This window comes from Misgurnus anguillicaudatus, chromosome 4 (genome assembly GCF_027580225.2).
Source record: "Misgurnus anguillicaudatus chromosome 4, ASM2758022v2, whole genome shotgun sequence".
Lineage (NCBI taxonomy): Eukaryota > Metazoa > Chordata > Actinopteri > Cypriniformes > Cobitidae > Misgurnus > Misgurnus anguillicaudatus.
Window position 1 is genome coordinate 36,253,298 of NC_073340.2, and position 15,318 is coordinate 36,268,615.

Below are 15,318 nucleotides of genomic sequence, written 5' to 3' on the forward strand. Positions count from 1 at the left end.
TAACAACATAGATCAGTTATAATGCAATATAGTTGTGTATCATTCTTGTATATTGATTGTCTTTTATATGTGTGTCAAAGTAGACATGGAGTCTCACGTCTCCAGTGGGTTGATTTCTATCATAGAAAGTGTTTGGAATTGTGGGTAAGCACAGCTGAAAGATATCTGAAGATTTCTCTCTCTGCTGATGACGTCTCCAGATGACTGACGTCCACTCATAATAAAGTTCTCATAAATGATATCAGTGCCATTGGCCTGTGGATTACAAACATGTACATTTAGATATTAATACAAATCAATCAACTATAATAAACATTTATTCAAATAAAACACACAGTGGTAAACTATGAACTACTGAATATAGTCAAGCTGAGGGGATGGCAAAAAAGTCTAGCTGTTTTACATAATGGGCCCTATTTTAACGATCTGAAACGCAAGTCTGAAGCGCAAAGCGCAAGTGACTTTGTGGGCGGATCTTGGGTGCTGTTGCTATTTTCCCGGCGGGAGAAATAAGTCTTGCGCCGGGCGCAAATCAATAAGGGGTTGGTCTGAAGTAGGTTCATTATTCATAGGTGTGGTTTGGGCGTAACGTCAAATAAACCAATCAGAACGCTATCCAACATTCCCTTTAAACGCAAGGGCGCAAGTTCCATGGCGGGTTGCTATTATTATGACGGATTTGACAGGCGCACGCCAGGAGCGGTTCACAGCCGAGGAGACCCACGTTCTTGTAAGAGCAGTCAAAGACAGAGAAGTTGTTTTGTATGGGGATAGGAGAAACCCGCCCAAATCAGCGTAGGTTAAACAGGCGTGAGAGGAAATAGCCCCAATTGTCTCATCAGCTGCGCCAAGCACTACAATGATGTCAGGAGACGGGCGGATCCCAAGCTTGCCAGCATAAGTCGAGCACGCCGGGCACACAGGAGGACATCGCTGCGTCCACCCTCACCGCTGAAAGGGTTTGGGGGCTTTGAAATCGGACACAAGAAACGCAAGCAAGGTCCAACCCCAAAGTACACTTACAAATCAAGTTCATATACATGAAGGTTTCTTATGAAAACATTTTAATTATTATTTAGATAAAATAAACGTAATACAGCCACACAACAAACTTATGAAAATATTTTAATCGTTATTTGCATGAGAATTTTTTAACGCAGCCACACAATACATAACAACTATCACCACAATGCTCACCACAATAATGGTTTCCCTTATCTCATGTATTAATATTTTTTATTGTAACAATTTATGATTTGCAAAAATAACTGTTGCATCTGTGTAGATTAGATAAGCAATGCGTGTTCGGCACGCTATACATTATGGTCAAGCATGCCCCCTAAAATAGCATAATGAACCACGCGCAACGCGCCACTGACTTTAGACTAGTTTTTTTTTTGTTAGTAGCGCAATTGTTTTTTGAAACTGCAAAATAGCATCAGGGATGGTTTGCGCCGGAGCACGCCTCCTTTTTTTGCGCTGAACCGCCCAGGGAGCGCATTCCCTAGTTTGCCGACGTGCGTCTGTGGAGGGAAAACCCTGCTGTGCGCCAGTGCAAAATACGAAATGATACTGTACATGCGTCACTGACAAAGTCAATTGCGCTGCGTGCAAGATAGGGCCCAATGTGTAAATGATTCACAATAACGATTAGAAGTAAATGTCATTTTATTATAAACTTGCAAGATATTATATTATTTTTTAATTAATAATATATTATTTTATATTTATTATATTTCTTTGATCCACTTTTATCTACTTACAGTAGTCAACTGAATTAAAGTAACATTTACTATAGCTTCCATAAAGGCTTTGTTTTAAATTTAATTTAGTAAATAATTAACTTTAGTTTAGTCAACAAGAAGTCAATAATTCAGATTACAGAGGATAAGTCTTAACAGATTGATGTCTTACTGAATGTAAGCCTGTTTGTAAAAACATGGAGAAAACCCAGCTAAAGTCTTTTCTTTTGTGATGTTTTCTATATTAAAGGGATTCGCTGAGCTCTAAATGATTCGCTAAGCTTTGAGTGATTCACTGAGCTTTGAATGATTCTCTGAGCTATGAATAATTCGCTAAGGGATTTGCTAACATCTGAGTGTAGAAATGCATTAATTCCTTGCAGTTTATTTGTAATTTTAACAACACTTGAGTAAATTATGATCACAGTTGTTGTGAAACATTATTTGTCATAGGTAAAAGAACATATGGGTTACATGACGATAATGAGTATGTCCAGAATGTATTCATACGGTACCCAACTGATACTATATAAAATGTACTATTTAACTAATAAAGCAGTAAGTACTTCATCTAGTCACAATACACGATTTCGAATGCAGCCAATCTCATGGCAATATAAAGTGCCCATCGTATGAACTTGTACTGTCTCATTTGCAGGTTTTAATACTGTGTCTGGCACCTGTGATGTTGTGGTTACATTTGTGGTTTTTTCTATATATTGTACGTTTTTTGCATCTTACAAGTTTATTCAAAATTTTGACTGTGTAAAACAGTTAAATTTTTACATTTTTACAATCAGATTGGATTCACTGAGTGATTCACTTAGTGACTAAATAGTTAATGTTATTCACACAATCTGGTTCAAAAGAATCATTAGTTTGTAAATCAAGCACTAGAACGTTGTGTGTTCAGAACAGAATGAACTTGCTGGAAACACTTGTCTATCTCATTGCATTTAATTCAGACAAGTACACGGAAATACATATTTACATACACTGTAAATATGTATTTTTTTATGCTTGATGTTTTGTATTGTTATTGTTGTTCTGAATGTTTGTTGTATTTACTATTTATTATTATTACTATTGTATTTTATGTGGAATTTTTATTGTGGATTTCTTGCCTATGGCTCCTTCACAAAAGACACTTGTTCTCAAATGATTTCACTGGTTAAATAATTGTGAAATCTGAATATTCAGATGATATTTCACTTTGCAACTTTTCACTTTGACGTTTCTAACTAAGAATTATTTAAAACATACATACTGCACCTTGATATAACTTCATCAAATGTAAATAAAATCACCCATCCCTACTGTACAGATATTGAATCTTACCATAAGATTTGTACCACAGTTGTGTCCATTGTTATCAAAACTAAACTCCACTCGGCCGTTCTGGATGGTTCCTCTGCATCTGGGATCATTGAGATGCAGGTTGCTTGCTGAAAAACCAGCTTCAAAGAGCTGACAGCGAGATATAGAGATATTTCCTGTACTGCTCTCACAGGTTTCAATGATATCTGAAAGATAAAAAATGATTGTCAGCATTAGGAAATAAAGTTTAATATTAGAAATGTTGTGAAATGATTCTAACCAAAAGAGTCAGGATCAGATCTGGCTTGGTTGTTTTTGCAGAAACAGCCGTAAACACCGCTCAACTCTCCACAATATTCATCTTCAGTACAGTTGAGTGAACGACACGGATCAGTCGGAGCTGAGAGGAGAACAGAGAGGAGATGAAAGAGATGAATTTATACAACAGAGATACAGTCTTACATTCTGAGTCCTATACATTTGTCAAAAATAAAGTTTAAGGAAAGAAAGAAATCCCAGAAAGTGCATATGAGTAAATTGTTTACCTGCACAGTAAGAAGCACAGAACATTGGGCGGACAAACTCATAAACGTAGTAATTTCCTGGACAGGCTTTGACTTGTATGGGATGAGATTCAAAACCACAGCAGCCGTTCCATCCAGACATACAGACATGTCGTCTGACGATTCCATCTTCAAGCTGTGGATGAGGATCTTTGAGGAACAGTGGGTAATAAGTGCCACACATCCCCCAACCGGCACATGATTCTGACATCTGAGCACTCTGACCATTGATGAAAAGTCTGTACCAGCCGTTCCAGTTGACATTATAATCACAAGGGCTAAAGTAGTTGTTGTAGGGCTCATAATAATTGTAGTAGTTATATACAGAATTATCAGTGGATCTCCAGGGTTCATCCAGACTGGTGTAGCTGTAACAGGGGTCGACACTTGGAGTGCTATAAACAACTATTATGAGTAAACAGAGAGAGAGAGAGTGCATTAATAAATGTTGATTATACTGCATACAGATATAAAATTGCTTTCAGAAAAACAATACATGTAGGCTACAGTATCTTTAAAGGTCACATAAAGTCTATAAACACGATGAATGTACCTGCACAATATGAAGGGACTGGGATTTCTAAGTTTGGTCTGGTGAATTTGTATACATAATAATCTCCAGGACAAGCTTTGACTTGGATTGGGTTTGATGTGAAACGACTGCACTGATCATAATAAGAGCCATAGACTTCACGAGTAACAACTCCATCTTCTACTCCAGGATGAGAACCAGCAAGCCACAGAGAACTGAAACCTCCACATTGCATATAACTAAAACACCAGTCAGGCATCTGAGCACTCACTCCATTGAGGAAGAGTCGATACCAGCCGTCCCGTTTATCAAAAGTGTCATCATGTTCATTTATATATCCATACATATACCAGTAATTCTCTGTGTTCCTCCAGTAGTCGTCCAGTATGTCATAACTTACGCATGGATCACCTGAGATCAAAATAAAGTTATATTTCAACAAGAGACTCGATGTCACAACAGAGCAATTGGCATATCATACATTTGATTGAAAAACATTTTCATGAAGTATATTATAAAGAAAAACAAAATTAGATGTTTTCATTATTATTCAAATCAATTGAATCGATTGTCTGATATGTGTCTAGGACAGGCAGAGTTTAGCTTCAACATAATTAAACACACCTGAAGCAGCCAATTAAGGTCTTACTAGGCATACTAGAAACTTTAAGGCAGGTGTGCTGAGGCAAGTTGGACCTAAACTCTGCAGGACACCGGCCCTCCAGGACCGAAGTTGCCCATCCCTGGTCTAGGAGCTCAGCAGAGCTACAAAGAAAACCTCTTACGTCAAGTCATTAATTCACCTCAGTGCTTAGCAATTTTAAATATAACACATTAACTTTTTTTAAGCTGTCAATAAAATCACACAAGAAGGATGTGATGTACGATGGTGGCCTGTCTCACAAAGATGTGTGTTTGCCTTTATGTGGCTGCGCAGACCGATTGGGGTATGACATCAAAGTAACATGAGAGAGATTTGAGAATAATGGAGCGGAACTCAAACACACCAAATCATACTGATGTAACTCGTGCATTTTGGTTCCCTTTCAGTCGGTCACTACGACGTCACGTCGTGACCGACGAATTGGGAACCGCTTCGCGGGTGACCTATCTACTTCGAGAACTATCAGAAACGCCAATGAACTTGGCATGCAGGTATTTGCATAATGCCGGCGCCGCCCCGCCAGGTGTGTATATAAGGCGCAGGTGCATAATACCAAATCAGCTTTATTGCTTCGAAGCCGGCAGACATCTGCTCACGAGAAGCTTTTCTAAAACTGATCTTCGTAGATCCTGTTCTGGGAAGAAAAGTCTCAGCTTGCTGAAGTTGGTTGGGCAAAGACACCTCAGCGGAGGCTCGCAGTATTTCTCCACCCTTCTCTCTCTCTCTGTCTCTTTTTTTAGGACTTGAGTTCGAGTGAGTGCGTTTGCCTCTTCCTGTGTGTTTCACCAGCTCGCACAAAAGAGTGATTTCCCTAAAAGAGCAGCACGTTTGAGCTTTGTGTCTTTTTAAAGACAGCCACTCATTCGTGTCACGGTCGGGGTCGTCTTTTTAAAGATGGATTTCCGTCCGTGCTCCGTTTCTGGATGCGGTGTGTTCATCGCCCCCCAGGATGGCCACAAGCGTTGTCTCTCGTGTCTGGGGCTCCAGCACGCAGAGGCAGCGTTGCGTGATAGCTCATGCCCCGTCTGCGAGGGCATGACTATAGCGGATTTGTGGAGACGGGTGTCGTTCCTCCGGCAACGGCCCCCGCCTTCCCAGTCTGGTGCTGCTAAGGGCGCAGCTACCAGATTGGCGAAGGATGACCTCCGTATAACGGTGCTGGGTCGGTCTGCTGGTTCGTCCAGTAGCTCCCAGCGCCCTGATCCGTTGCCAGCGGAGGTCCCGATGGAGACGAGCGGCCCGTGTTCTACGGTGGCCTCGCGCTCTGTCGAGCCTCCACCTGACGCGATGTCCACCGTAACGTCGGAGGGGGGGTTGTCAGCCTCGGACGTCGATCCGGATCCGCTCCCGCCTTCGGGCCAGGTTGCGGCTTCTGCGTTCGACCCTGAGATGGCAGCCATGCTCGCTCGGGCGGCGGAGGCGGTCGGCTTGGAGTGGACTAAACCTCCCCCACCTGAACCGTCCCGCCTCGATGATTGGTTCTTCGGGGGTGCCAGGGCTTCTCAGTCCTCGCCCCCAGTGCCTTTCTTCCCCGAGGTGCATGAAGAGCTGACGCGGTCGTGGAAAACCCCGTTTTCCGCCCGGAACCGGCCGTATCAGCCTTTACCTCTCACCTCTCTCGAGGGTGGAGATGCCAAGGGGTACACTGGTATCCCGTCAGTGGAGCGCCCGGTCGCGATGCAGTTGTGTCCGGCCGGTGTCGCTTCCTCCTGGCGGGACCAGCCTACTCTCCCCTCACGGGCCTGTAAGCAGTCTTCGGCGCTGTCCGGTGCTGCTTACAAGGCTTGTGGGGAGGCAGCCTCTGCCCTGCATGCCATGGCATTGCTGCAGGTCCACCAGGCTAAGGCTCTGAGGGATCTGCACGCGGGAGGTCACGACTCGGCGGAGTTCTCTGAACTACGTGCGGCTACAGATCTGGCGCTTCGTGCGACCAAGGTCACCGCACGCGCCGTCGGGCGTGCGATGTCTACCCTGGTAGTCCAGGAACGCCATCTCCCAGACCGGCCTGTTCGGCGAGACGGTCGAGGAGTTTGCACAGCAATTCTCCGCGGCCAAGAAGCAGACTGAGGCCATCGCTCAGATCATGCCACGTCGGAAGCGTCCTGCGCCTGCCCCATCCACGTCGGCGCCTCAGCCTGCTCCTCGCCGAGGGCGTCCTGCGGCGGCCGCCTCCGTTCCTCCCCGGGGCTCTTCTAAGAAGCGAGGAACGGGTAGTCAGCAGCCCGCCCCGCCCGCTCAGCCCGCTTAAACGGGTGGTAAAACAAGAACAACGCGGCCCTGAGACGGGCGACCTAGAGATGGAGGGGATCGCTCTTCGGGAGATGGTGAAGGCACCACTCCCCCCACCGGAGGAGGGCCGGTTGGGGAATCTTTTGTTTCATTTTTCTGTTCCGCCGACTTTTCAGTCGGCACCCACAAATCCACAAAAAGAGCGAATTCCACTTCCATCTCTAGGTCTTCAGATGAGCTCCGGAGATACGAGCGGACTCATAACCCCCCCTCGTTCTCCGACTCATCAGAGGAGAACGAGAGCGACGCACAGGCTCATAACCCCACCGCGCTCTCAGCCGGTAGGAGACAGCTACGGGCTCATAACCCATCGTCTCCCTCCTCCTTCGCCAGAGGGTGCATCGAGTGGTGTGAGGTGTCTTCAGCAGAGCCTCCCTTACTCAACCACCCAGCAACGGACTCAGGTGAGTGTTATCACACACAACACTGCTGTCGGTGCGGCCGTTACGCACACACCGGCGATCACCTCCGTTGCGCCCGCCGCGGGTACACCGATCGTGCCTTTAGTCCCTCTCGCACGGTATCTGGGGGCGTGGGAACAGCTTCCCAGCCCGTCGCGTTGGCTTTTACGCACGATTCGTCTCGGCTATGCGATCCAATTTGCCCGGCGTCCCCCCAAATTCTCCGGCGTTCGTTTCACTACGGTGAGAGCTGCCGATGCGCACGTCCTCCGTGCGGAGATCGCTGTCTTATTGGCGAAAGACGCGATCCAGCCGGTCCCTCCAGCCGAGATGAGGTCGGGGTTTTACAGCCCTTACTTTATTGTACCCAAGAAAAGCGGCGGCTTGCGACCGATCCTGGACCTGCGTTTGCTGAACCGTGCACTTCACAGAATGCCGTTCAAAATGCTGACGCCCAAACGCATATTTACATGCATTCGTCCAAACGATTGGTTCGCATCTATCGACCTGAAGGACGCGTACTTTCACGTATCAATTCTCCCCCGACACAGGCCGTTTCTCCGCTTTGCGTTCGGGGGGCGAGCATACCAGTACAAAGTCCTCCCATTCGGGCTCTCTCTGTCACCCCGTGTATTCACCAAAGTAGTGGAGGGGGCTTTAAAACCCCTGAGAGAGAGAGGTGTGCGCATTCTCGCGTATCTGGACGATTGGCTAATAATAGCTCAAACACGTCAGACGCTGTGCGATCACAGAGATTTAACTTTAAAACACCTCGCTCGTTTTGGTCTTCGGGTCAACTGGGAAAAGAGCAAGCTTTGCCCCGTGCAGAGAATCTCTTTTCTCGGTATGGAACTGGACTCGATCGATTTGACAGCTCGTCTAACAGAAGCGCGTGTACAGTCGATTCTGACTTGCCTGAATACATTCAAGAGCAAGAGCGCGGTCCCGCTGAAACAATTTCAGAAGCTTTTGGGGCATATGGCAGCAGCCGCAGCTGTAACTCCGCTCGGACTGCTTCATATGCGACCGCTTCAGCATTGGCTTCACGATCGAGTCCCGAGGAGAGCGTGGCTGCGCGGCATTCACCGTGTTACCATTACACCTGCGTGTCGTCGCACTTTCACTCCGTGGTCAGACCGTGCGTTTCTCCGAGCCGGTGTGCCTCTGAGACAGGTCTCCAGGCATGCGATAGTATGCACAGATGCGTCAGACACGGGGTGGGGGGCCACGTACGATGGGCTTGCGGCTTCGGGGGTCTGGACGACACCCCAGCTGCATTGGCACATAAACTGCCGGGAAATGTGGGCTGTATATCTTGCGCTCGTCCGTTTCAGCAACGAGTTACGGGGCAAAGATGTATTAGTTCGTACAGACAACACTGCGACCGTGGCGTACATCAATCGTCAAGGCGGTTTACGCTCGCGTCACCTGTCGCATCTCGCCCGTCACCTCCTCACTTGGAGTCAGAAGAATTTGAGGTCTCTTCGTGCCATTTACATCCCGGGCACGCTCAATGTAGAGGCGGATGCGCTCTCCCGGGCTGCGCGTCCCGGCGAATGGCGACTCCACCCCATTGCGGTTCAGCAAATTTGGAGACGTTTCGGCAATGCGCAGATAGATCTGTTTGCTTCCCCAGAGACGACCCATTGTCGCCTGTTCTATTCACTAGCCGACGACTCGCTCGGCGTGGATGCATTGGCACACAGCTGGCCGCGAAACATGCGCAAATACGCGTTCCCTCCGGTGAGCCTCATTGCGCAAACCTTATGCAAAATCCGGGAGGACGAGGAGAGCGTGCTGTTGGTGGCACTGTATTGGACAACCAGGAGTTGGTTTCCAGAACTCTCTCTCCTCGCGACAGCCCCTCCGTGGAAGATTCCCCTGAGGAAGGACCTTCTTTCTCAACAAGAGGGCACATTATGGCACCCGCGCCCCGACCTGTGGAACCTCCATGTGTGGTCTCTGGACGGGGCACGGAGGATATGAGTGATTTACCGCAAGAGGTATCTAACACTATTGCTGCGGCGCGAGCGCCGTCTACGAGACAGGCTTACGCGCTTAAATGGAACCTGTTTGTCGACTGGTGTTCTTCCCGAAGTGAAAACCCCCGAGAATGCCCGTTTAGTGTTGTGCTTTTATATCTCCAGCGTCGTTTGGAGAATAGGCTGTCACCATCCACGATTAAAGTCGATATCGCTGCGATATCAGCTCACCATTCACCCGTAAACGGTAGAACAGTGGGTCAGCACGACCTAGTCATTAGATTTCTCAGAGGCGCTCGAAGACTGAATCCTTCGCGTCCCCCCTCTATTCCTCCTTGGGACCTGTCCTTGGTGCTGAAATCACTCCAGGAAGCCCCATTCGAGCCTCTGCATAGTGTGAGTGTTAAATTTCTTACAATGAAAACATTAACACTCCTTGCTTTGGCTTCTGTTAAGAGGATAGGGGATATTCATGCATTTTCGGTCGATGAATCGTGCCTTCAGTTCGGGCCGGCTGCATCCAGCGTAACACTGAGACCCCGGCCCGGCTTTGTGCCCAAAGTTCCCACCACTCCTTTTAGAGATCAAGTGGTGAATCTCCAAGCACTGCCTTTGGAGGAGGCAGAACCAGCCATGGCTTTGTTATGCCCTGTTCGTGCACTACGTGTGTATATAGACAGGACGCAAAGTTTTAGGACCTCAGATCAGCTCTTTGTTTGTTACGGTGGTCAGCAGAAAGGAAAAGCTGTCACCAAGCAGAGGATGTCCCATTGGATTGTGGATACTATAGCCCTTGCATATCAAAAGCAGAATGTGCCTTGTCCATTTAATTTACGTGCCCACTCTACACGCAGTGTGGCATCATCTTGGGCACTGGCTCGCGGTTCCTCGCTAACAGATATTTGTAGAGCTGCAGGCTGGGCGACACCTAATACGTTCACAAGATTCTATAGTGTTCGTGTCGAACCGGTTTCCACTCGGGTTCTTTCTACTAACTAGTTAAGAATGCCGAGGGTCGGCTCGTGTGTCGGCTTGGAGCCTCTATTTTGGTGCTGCACATTTGCACCATTATGGAAGGCCATCGGGGCAAAAACGTCTAAAAACTGTTTTTGCCTCTCCTCCACCGCCCTGATAGCTGGTGTTGCGGAGCATCCGCTGTCAACCTATCACTGATGTATACTCTGTAAACCTGTGTAGGCTAGGCGTCCACATTTGTCCCCTACGTGGGGTTCATTTGTGTGTATAGTCCGTGGGGTTCTAATCCTCCACGTTTTTCCTTAGCAGAGCCTGCTCTGCATCTCTCAACATACCATGTATTGTTCAGAGACTTTATTTTGAGCAACCTGTCGGTTGTTTCATATATTTTTATGTCATCCATTTAACCTTCTTAGGGGATGGCTTCCGCAGTGTTCTAGCTCCGCTCAGTTTAGACGCTTCTCCCAGTTCGCTGCTTCACTATCGTGGGTTAAGGAACAGGTAGTGACCGGCCTTCTGCATTTCGCCTTAGGTTCCGCCCCTTATGTGGAGGGCGGAGGGCTTTTGCAAGCACTGGAAGGGTTCAGCTGCAGTGGCGTTTTGGTAGGGATTCCCAATTCGTCGGTCACGACGTGATGTCGTAGTGACCGACTGAAAGGGAACGTCTCGGTTACGTATGTAACCCTCGTTCCCTGAAGGAAGGGAACGGAGACGTCACGTCCCGTCGCCACAGTTTGCTGTTCCATTGCTGTTCAGGCCGGGCACTGTTGCTCGGCTTCTCAGCAATAATATAGCTGATTAGGTATTATGCACCTGCGCCTTATATACACACCTGGCGGGGCGGCGCCGGCATTATGCAAATACCTGCATGCCAAGTTCATTGGCGTTTCTGATAGTTCTCGAAGTAGATAGGTCACCCGCGAAGCGGTTCCCAATTCGTCGGTCACGACGTGATGTCTCCGTTCCCTTCCTTCAGGGAACGAGGGTTACATACGTAACCGAGACGATCTGCACCTATCAGTATGCATTATAAAACGGAAAAAATAATATTGCAGTTCATAATCCCTTAATATAAAACTTGACGAATCGATACTGACATTTAATACATCTTTTGGATGTATTAAAATCGCATTGCAACTCATGCAGTCAAAACTAGCGTGCATGAAGCTACATTACACATGATTTTTATTGAAACCTACCCGGAGTGGTGGTGGATCCAGTAAATATAGCTGGAGTTGTGGAAATCACCTCTGAAGTAGTGCTAACATCTACAGAAAAAAAGCAATTTTAGACAACACTATAATAACTTTGAAGCAATTGAAAAATGTAGGAAATGGGAAAAGTCTTACCTGTGCAGTATCCCGTACACCAGTTTAATGGTTTCACAAGTTCATAGACATAGTAATTTCCTGGACAGGCTTTAACTCTGATGGGTTTTGATTTGTAATCACAGCAGGCACCCCAATAATATGAGGCACAGACCTCACGGATCACCACTCCATCTTCTATCTGAGGATGAGGACCATTGAGAGACAGACTCAGGCCTGCATTACAGCTGGATGTATTAGGACAGCTCTCTGGCATTTGGATGTTCATCCCATAATGATAAAGTCTGTACCAGCCATTCCAGGAGAAATTATCATCACAAACGTATAATCCACTTTCTGTTGTTGTTGCTCTCCAGGGACGATCCAAAGACTCATAGTTGTAACAGGGATCATTGTTGATGCTGCTGAATGCAACTGACATGAAGAAAAGAGTTGTTAGTAAAAGCACCATTAGAATCCTTAGAATTCATTTATATTATAAATACACATAACAACACACAGGTCACATGATGTATGTTTAACTGATACTCATTATTTGTTTGAAACAAAAAGCTAACTGGCCAATTTCTTTGTCTGTACTGTACTTGCTTGACAAATTCAGAAAATCTTTCATTGTGGTTTACTTTATATCTTTTGATGCACACTTAACTCCTCATACTGGTAAAAAATATATTTAAACATCACAAGAGTTATCGATATTTACCTGCACAGTATGAAGGCATTGACAGTGACACATTTGGTGTGACGAGTTTATAGACATAATAATCTCCTGGACAGGCTTTAACTTGGATGGAGTTGGAGCTGTACTGACCACACTGGTTGTAGTAATACCACCACAAACTGCTTCCAGCAACCTCACGGGTCACCACTCCATCCTCAATTCTTGGATGAGAACCGTTAAGAAACAGTCCAGTTTCACCACCACATCCCACATAAGTCACACACCATTCAGACATCTGAGCACTTTCTCCATTTAAATACATTCGATACCAGCCGTTCCACTCAACAGTTGTGTCATCATGTCCATAGTACTGGTATGAGTTTTGGTGCATGTCTCTCCAATAGTCATCAATAACGTTGTAATTATTACATGGGTCAGAGCTGACTGTTGTAGATACTGAGAACAGAATGAAAGTCATGAGAGGATAAACACTCACTGACTCTTTAAAGTGACCACAAACAATAGGACATTGAAACTGTACAAAATAGTGTTTGAGCTGTATAAACTACAATCTTTTATAATCCACTTTTTCATAGTCATTGTGTTTATGATGATAGATGTGAGAATTAAATATTTTTACATATATTTAGAGTGGAAAATGGAAATGGTATAAACCCTATCTAAAGTACACAGTAAGATTTTACAGCCCAATTATTCTTTGTCTTACGTTAACATATTAGCAAGAATAACATAAAAAACACATTGATAGGCTTTCTTGTTAGCAAGTTCATATGTGCATTGTGTTTAACACCTCTAGGCACATTAAAGGTAAACATGAAAAACTTTGTATTGATGTTTGAAAACAGTGACATAGACCAAGTCCTGAACGCATAATTTTAATAATAATATAATTTTTTTTTTAGTGTAGCTTCACATATCTGTCTTCCCACTGGCAGTGGATTGCATTCGTGTGCAAGCAAATTTTCACTGGAAAGAGTAGACCATCCAGGTACTTAAAGGATATTCATTTCAACAGTATGAAGGACATACAAATTCATATTTCGAGTAATATTTAGGATGGAAAATAATGTGTGAATTTGGAGGAATGAATATAAATAAATAAACTTAAGAGGTTACATCCCACTTCAAAGGTTTCATCCAGAGACTGCATTCAAACACTGAATGAGTAACATCAGCCTCGAAATGTGACATGTGCATTCTAAATGAGTCTGAATCATACTGTATAAAACATGTCTTTGACCTCAGTAGTAAATTTCTGAAGAGCGTTTTTGAATCTAAAAGTGGGCGGAGCCGGTCGTCCATCTTGGCAAACGGTTCACTGCATGTTACACCCCGATAAATGAAAATGGCCAAGCTGCCACCCCTTAATTATGCAGAACTTTAAGGCTGAACATAATTTAAACGAATGACTTAACTGTGACAAAAAATGTACCCCCCTCACAGTTGCCATGAATGGCAAAGTTAGCTATATTATAGACCAAAATCACTTTTTGCCCCAGGTTGTAAACATATTAATTTCTGCTGTAAAGTTGGGGGTCTATGTGATTGACTCCATTTGGAGCCAGTTTCTAGCAGCCTGTTGATGAAGTGCAGTTTAAGTTTCTTCCAAATGGCTTCATCAGAAAGTTCAGAAGGTTGCCCCTCATTCTGAATATTTCATGCATTCTGACTTTTAGAGTTGGTCTCCTTATGCTAAATAAATGCAAAGTGTCAAAAAAGCAGTTGGATGTGTTACAGAGTATTTCTGTGATGAATGCACTTCACCAGGGTTAGTTTTTTTTTAAAATACGGGTTCAGCTGACATTTCAGGGGTAGGCTATACGTATCATTTCTTTTTATGGCCACTTCCCCCGGAAAACCACACCCACAAGTCAATCAGGGGGAGGGGGAGAACCGAGGATGCTAAGTTACAGGCTTCACGCGTAGCTTTGTTTTATATCAAGACTCAAAAATGGCATGAAAGAAGAAGTGTGTTTTTGGATGTAAGGAGAGAAAAGCCAGCATTATGGAAACAGTGGATATAGTTTGTTTATCCCGGATAGCAGCTTTGTTTTGCTCATGTGTTTGTTGAAAGCTGGATTTCATTGAAAAGTCCCAACCGGTTCATGAATTGCATGCGGTAAGTAAACTTCTGTGTTATGTTGGAAATAGGCCCGTAAGTGCATATTATATAAACAACAAGAACATGTAGTGAATCATAAGTTATCCAGTGTGTTGCATGACACTCCTCCAATAGCTCGTAACTCCTCCTTCTGAATTTTTCCGTACATTATCAGAAAGAATCGGTAAAGCTAATCTGTCTTTTATAAATCTGACTCTTTGGAGATATAAAGGATGTAATACTACTCTAAAACAGAGTTCCCCAACCACCGGGCCGCAACCCAGTACCGGGTCATGGACAGGTTTCCACCGGGTCGCAAGAACGTCCCCAAAAAAATTGTATAATAGCTACGTAATAGCTTAATCAGATATTTTGTACTTTTAGAGCTGACTTGAAACTCTGTTCTGTTACTTGAACTTGGGGCTCAAGCCCAACCAAGTGTCAGGATCCTGCCATAGAGTCTTGTTTTATATTATGTCTTGTCATGATGGCAGGGTTCTGACAGTCACATGTTCTATGGTGTGTTCAACTTCATGCGGCGCTGCGCAGACTTATCGGCGGCTGACTTGAAGCAGTGCATTCCGGTTAGTATTTTTTTCTGACTTGAGCTGGCGCTGCAGGCACGTGACTGTGTCACATGGTTTTAAAGAACCACGAGAGCGACTCGATATCAGCCGCCCGAGTCAGCCAGCGCATTTCCCGAAGAGGAGCTGCACGGACTATATTCACGATTGGTCGGATT

At 45.2% G+C, this 15,318-nt stretch overlaps 1 protein-coding gene across 1 annotated transcript in view; it reads right to left on the reverse strand.

The window, feature by feature from the left end:
- The window catches only part of LOC129420327 (uncharacterized), a 29,602-nt gene that overhangs the window by 1,291 nt on the left and 12,993 nt on the right, over positions 1-15,318 (reverse strand). The window contains exons 5-12 of the mRNA XM_073867210.1: positions 12,497-12,910; positions 11,815-12,207; positions 11,665-11,733; positions 4,176-4,565; positions 3,605-4,027; positions 3,340-3,459; positions 3,081-3,265; positions 98-255 (exon numbers count right to left, since the gene is read on the reverse strand). Coding sequence (XP_073723311.1) covers positions 98-255; positions 3,081-3,265; positions 3,340-3,459; positions 3,605-4,027; positions 4,176-4,565; positions 11,665-11,733; positions 11,815-12,207; positions 12,497-12,910 — 2,152 coding nt within the window. The remainder of the gene's footprint in view (positions 1-97; positions 256-3,080; positions 3,266-3,339; positions 3,460-3,604; positions 4,028-4,175; positions 4,566-11,664; positions 11,734-11,814; positions 12,208-12,496; positions 12,911-15,318) is intronic.